Genomic DNA, 6,000 nt, shown 5'->3' on the forward strand with positions numbered 1-6,000 from the left:
TGACTTGCAGGAGGCTGCATAGATAGCAGTAGAGGTTTGTAAGGTAGTCTTGTTGGAAAAGCCTAAAACCATTTCTGTATGAGTGCTGCACTATGAGACTGGGAGAACATGGACCTGTGAACATTTCTGTATGTATTAATGTTATATCAGAGTCATCTTACTTCAGCTAATGGCAGTATTAAAAGTAAAGCATATGCCTGTATTCTTGCAGCACTGCAGCTCATGTGGTTCCATTCCCTACAGTAGGCATAGTGCCATGACTTAGCTGTGTTGTTAGAGCCTGTTGAAAAAGACAGATGTACATGCTAAGAAGAGCAAATAGTGGGCAGGAGCCTGGGCAAGTGGAAGGTTGGCTACTCAGTGATGAAGGTGAAAAAGGAGACACTTTGTGAACTGTAAGAAGAGAGGAAGGAGAGGGATTGTGGAGAGATAGCGCTGTGGATATTGGCAGAGGGTAGGAGAAGTTATGAGTAAAACAAGGACCCAAATATTTCAGGCCTGATTTGCCATTGGTAGCAACTGGCCTGGGGAGCTTTTTTTTTTTTTATACCTTGCAACATTTTTGTTCTGTTTCCTGAGTCTCTAACAGTCCTAAGGAGCATTGCGTGTGCCTAGAAATGGACAAAATCATTGGCACTTTTCGGTGAGAACATTCATGCAGTTCTCTTTGCTGGAGGGGCTGGCAGGAGCCCCCAGAGCATTTCCACGAGTTCTGTCTGAAATATTTTCAAAGTGCCTATAAAAATATTGGAGCCTTTAATTTCTTTTCGAAGGAATTTCTATGCGATTGCTTTCATGATGGTAATACAGAGTAGAGGAAGCGCTCAGGAAGGTGTTCGGGAATCTCTCCATGGAATTCAATGGCAGTGAGATAAAATCAGCACTGGCAAATCCAGAACTCTTTGGAAACCTGCATAAAAGGAAGATGCTGCTCAGAGCACTAAGTTTATGGTTTTCTCTAGTGCAAAAAGAAATAAACAGAAGCAAAAGTCTGGCAGGGTACCTCTGTGTGGTGCTTTGTTCCTCCTGTTGTACAGCCTCTGCAGTCTGTATCCTCCTTGGTCTTTGTTATGTACAGGGACTTTCTCCCACATTGTCACTGAGCAATTCTCTCCACAGGTCAGTCTCTGTCCACAGAGATGCTGTTAGCCTGTGACTGCATTTTATTATGAGCTTTACCTTGAGCTGGGAGCCCCTGCATAGAAGAGCCAGTGGGACAGCAGGTTCTCCTGGCTCTTGTCCCTAAACGCAGGGGGGGACGGATATATCCCAAAGGCATGGTAACACACTGGTGAGGCGTTTCTTGCCCTCTAAGGGACATCCTGGGGGCCTGTTGCTGCAGTTTTCCTTTAAATGTCTTTGAGAAGTTTGCCTTAGTCAGAGAGCTGCTTTGCAGGCACCTGTTCCTCAGGCAGCTGGGGAGCTCGAAGGCACAGCTCTGCTGAGATCATCCAAGCTGTCACCTCCGCTTGCCTTGGCCTGGCTCTCTCTGCAGCCGCTGTCCTGCTCAGCCCTCCGCCAGGCAGCCAATTAGTGAGAAATCCCACTGTGTGGCCAGTGCCGAATGACCGTCACACTGAGGCCTGTGCTGACCTGTGCCCTCCCGCAGCTGGGCCAGGGCTGCTCTTGCCCCAGCAGCCAGTGAGCCCCAGGGATGCTGAGGGGATGCTGGGCAGAGAGGGCAGCTGAGAGCTTGCGGAGTTCTGACAGGCGGCCGGACAAGGGGCTCTTCAGCAAGACCCTGCCCGGAGCCTTGGCCGCCACAGGTGGGGATGTCTCTTCAGCTCCTGAATATTCATCTCAGCCTGGGCTGCAAAGCTGGGCAAAGTCAGGCCCAGCTGCCTGCTGTGCTGTTGGCAGAGGCAGGAGCAGCCTGCCTGCTCCAGCACTAGAGGGCCAGCTCTGATCCCACCTTGTGCCTGTGAAACTTCTTCCCAGAGCCAACCACTGGCATCTCCGCCATCTGAGGGCACAGCATCTCTCAGGTTCTAGCGGGATGCAGTGCGCAGCCAGTTTTTCCTGCTCACCTCTGTTTTCTTTTTTTTTTTTTTCCCTCTAAGTACCCTTTTTAGGTGGAATAACCATAATCAACGTGCTGGGAATATCTAGTGACACCTATCAGCCATTCCAGGTTCACTCTGGAAGACACAAAAAGATTTATGACATTACAGCTTGGTGCATCCTCCCTAGTCTTAATGTCAGATGGACCACCAGCACTTCCTCCTTCAGCCACTCGGAAGGTTACAGCCTCTGCCCAGTCTGCAGGGAGCCAGCAGCTCCTTCAGCATGCAGATTCATTCACAAGGCTTCTGCCACTTTATGCTCCACACCTCATTTCTAGCAGATTCTATGTGGCTGAGCTGAGCTGAGTAATTGACAACGTATCTCATAGGAAGCAAATTCTTACCAGTCTTCAGATGATGGCCAGATTCTTTCAGCTAAAAGGTTGTCTTCAAACACTGTTTTCTCTTATTGCAGATATTCCTGTGATCCCTGACTTAGAGGAAGTCCAGGAGGAAGATCTGGCCATGCAGGTGGCAGCCCCACCCAGGTAAGAGAGCTCTTGAGGCTCACATTGGCTGTGTGAAATGTGTGGTAAAATTAAACTCCATCTTATCTCATGTCCTGTGGATGTCAGTGGCAGTTTCATTCAGCAGGATTTGATGCTCTGCATTGTGACAGTGGGGCTCCAGGCTGAACAGTGCCAACTTGTTTCCTATTGCACAGAGATAGCAATTAATGCATTTTCTCTCTGTATACACAAAAACTACATTAGAGCAACGCTTTTGATGTTGCAAAATCAAACTCTGAAAAGTGAGGTGTTGCTTGATGTAAGGTTGCCTGTGTGACACATGCCTCCAATACACATGTATTATCACACACTTTGACTGCACTCTGCTTTGCCCTCCACAGGATATCCTTTTCACTCAAGGGCTTAGTTAATTTGCAAAGCACAATATGGTCTGTAGGTGTATCACAGTAGTCTTGGGATTAGCTCATGGGAGAGTAGTACGTTTTAAAAATTGAAAGTTAAGTTTTGAAGTTAATTTTCTTGTTACTTCTGAGTCTTCTCTCCTGTTGGATCTATTTTGAAGATCACAGAGTAAGATTTCTGTTCACCTTTGGATGACCATAGATGCCTCTCTTGCAAGTATGGAATAGGTGTCGTAACTAAATAGCTGTTAATAAAAATAAATGACATATCATAGCAGTAAATGAAAAAAGATTTTGTCTCTCACCAGGGTTTGTTTTTTTGCTTTCTCTCTCTTATATAATCCCATCTGTTCTTCCTGTATCAATAGTCACTCTGCAATAGAAGATAAATAGTTTTCATGGGCATACATAGAAGATAAATTAATACGAATCTTCCCAATAGTACTACGTAACATGCAAAAGAAAGTCTTGCAGGACAGTATATTGCTGCCTACCCCTGCTCATCTTTGGAGTCTGCATTTTAAGAAATTGCATTTGATAGCTGAAATTTAGCTGAGAGATGGAAATCACAAAGTCTTCACTGTTCTATAGTTTGCACTGCGGGACTCTTAGAGTGTGCTTTACTTACCAGATAGGAGTGGCATTTTGGCTGTTACATGCTGGATGTTTCTGTATCTGGGCTGTTTGAATGTTCATTGCCTTCCTGTTTTCTTTCTGGCCCTTGCATGTGGCTTATGAATCTTCTCTCTGGCATGCCAGCTTCTCTGAAGGAGTCCCTGTTTGCTCCATATCTTATTTTAACACATGTGATCAGTCTGGCTCTCAGATGTCAGTGCCTTTTAATTTGCTGAATGAGATGTTCTGTTCTTGGACAACCATCTCGATATCCTCATCACCCAGTGTAGATACTTGAGGTGGGTGTCCCCACACTACTGTTCAAGCCACTGTTTGTCTCATCTGATGTGCTTCCACACTCATCAGGGGTGTATTTTGCACCTTTCTGTTTGCAGTGTGCAGGTGAACCGAGTGTTGACCTACCATGACTTGGACAAAGATCTTATGAAGTACGCTGCCTTTCAGACTCTGGTAGGTGGATGTTGGTGTGGAGTGACCGGTGTAAGTCCACTTCCTTCCAGTTTTCCATTTTCCTCTGTGATACTTAGCTGCATAAAATACATTGCCCTGTCATCCAAGCACCTTCCAGTCTGCCTGCAAGTGTTTTCCTCTCTGCAGAGCGCTTTTCAGGCTTGTGAGTGTCTGTAAATGTTGTACGTATAGTGCCTCTTGTTATATGAGGAGGTACCTGCTGCTGTCCTAAAGAAGGTGCGTGTCATGTATGGGACAAAATGTTATATCTGTATCTCTAGCAACATCCTCTCTGGTGAAATGATGGTGTCTGCTTTCTCTGTGTCTGTAAGACTGTGATTGTGTGTATTCTTAGGATGGAGAGGTTGACCTGAAGCTTCTCACCAAAGTCTTGGCTCCAGAACATGAACTACGGGAGGTGAGTTTTTCTGGAAACGCCAGTGAATTAAAAGCTTCTTATGTCTCAGACTGTACTTAGAAACTAAGCTTTTGTTGGCATGGAAGAAAGAGACTTGAGAAGGAGCCTATGAAGAGGAGCTTGTTTTCAAGCTGATGGAGGTCTGAATTCCCCAGCAGATTATTTTAAAAGTTTGTAGGTATTTCTGTGTGTGAGATCATGGCATTGCTGTGACTGGCTTCCTTCAGTTTGAAAGAGCTAGTGAAGGGCCTCGTACTGTCACAGATCCCTGCAGAAACCACTGCAGTGTGTAGTCTTTTGGTAACCACCATGGGCTCCAGATGGTTCTGCACTGTGCTACAGAGGAACAAAAAAAGCATTTACGGTTAGGGCAGGGGGCTGTTTTAAAGCAAGGCAGAAGAACCTCAGTACAAATGTATAAGCAGTACCTCAGGACTTGAAACAAAGGATTTCTACAGCCTAGAATTGCAGGTGCTTTAGTAGAAGGGTGGCAGATTTTTATGTCTCCTTATGCTCTTCTTGAGGGTACCTAAGATTAACAGTGTGGGCTTTACTGAATTTGGGAACATGATTAATTCTGCCAATCTTTAAATTGTAACACGGATTCACATTCCGTTCTCTCTAGGTTTCCTATCCTAGTCTACGAAATACATGCCTTCCTCTCTGGCAGGATCATCATTCAGAGACCTTTGGGAGTTATCAGTTAAATTTTCAGCATGTTTGTCTTTTTCCTCTTGATAGGACGATGTCTGCTGGGATTGGGACCATCTCTTCACAGAGGTATCCTCTGAACTAGTAACTGAGTGGGACGTGGGACAGTCTGAGAGAGAGGATCACCTCAGTGTCCCCTAGAGCACTGATACACCAGATATCTCCTCGTATACACATTCCCTGTAAATAATTTAGCACTTTAATTTTCTGTTCGCTTGTTTGTATTTGAGAATATATTTCAGACATGGAAATAAATAGAGCTTGCTCTGTAGGAAAACTGGCTCAGGAGAAGTTTTGGATATTTTATAGTAAGACTCTTCATTCTCAAAAGAGATTAAGAATGACAATAAATTATTTACTTGTGAACAGTCACTGTCACCTTACTGCAGCACCTTTACAGATAACTGCAATGGGCAGTCTTTCTTCAATCAAATTGTAGCCTCTCTGGGAGACTGTCTTACACAGCCAAACAATGGAATGTGGTTTTCAGTGATGGCTATGAGAGAAGATAGGTTGGTACTGTTTGTTTGCCTAGGACGTCTAAGTTATCATCTTCCCACAACATATGCCACAAGTTGTCATGATGTCTGTTTTATATCTCATCTACCAGCTTCTGTCATCCCTTGCTGGTTTAACATTTGCCCTGGGTCCTTACCTCTGTATAGACTCAGAGGAAGAATATCGCCTACTAAACTGCCAGTACTGCTTCTTACAGGACCTATTCTTTGTTTTCCCTGGAGGGATCCCAGACAAGGGCTGACCAAGCCTAACGCTGCTTAGCTTCTGCAGTCAGATGAGATCACATATTGAATGGAGTTAGCTCCAGGCAGTAGGTAGTTTGCAAAGAAAAT

At 45.0% G+C, this 6,000-nt stretch overlaps 1 protein-coding gene across 2 annotated transcripts in view; it reads left to right on the forward strand.

The window, feature by feature from the left end:
- Positions 1-5,426, forward strand: part of IFT43 (intraflagellar transport 43) — a 43,788-nt gene extending 38,362 nt beyond the window's left edge. For both annotated transcript variants that reach the window (XM_042865466.1, XM_042865456.1), the window contains 4 exons: positions 2,479-2,551; positions 3,945-4,020; positions 4,376-4,438; positions 5,180-5,426. In XM_042865466.1, the coding sequence (XP_042721400.1) occupies positions 2,479-2,551; positions 3,945-4,020; positions 4,376-4,438; positions 5,180-5,290 (323 nt within the window). In that variant the 3' untranslated portion in view covers positions 5,291-5,426. The remainder of the gene's footprint in view (positions 1-2,478; positions 2,552-3,944; positions 4,021-4,375; positions 4,439-5,179) is intronic.
- Positions 5,427-6,000: the final 574 nt, after the last annotated feature.

Source organism: Lagopus leucura, unplaced genomic scaffold (genome assembly GCF_019238085.1).
Source record: "Lagopus leucura isolate 7727_CA_CO unplaced genomic scaffold, USGS_WTPT01 Super-Scaffold_1, whole genome shotgun sequence".
Taxonomy (NCBI): domain Eukaryota; kingdom Metazoa; phylum Chordata; class Aves; order Galliformes; family Phasianidae; genus Lagopus; species Lagopus leucura.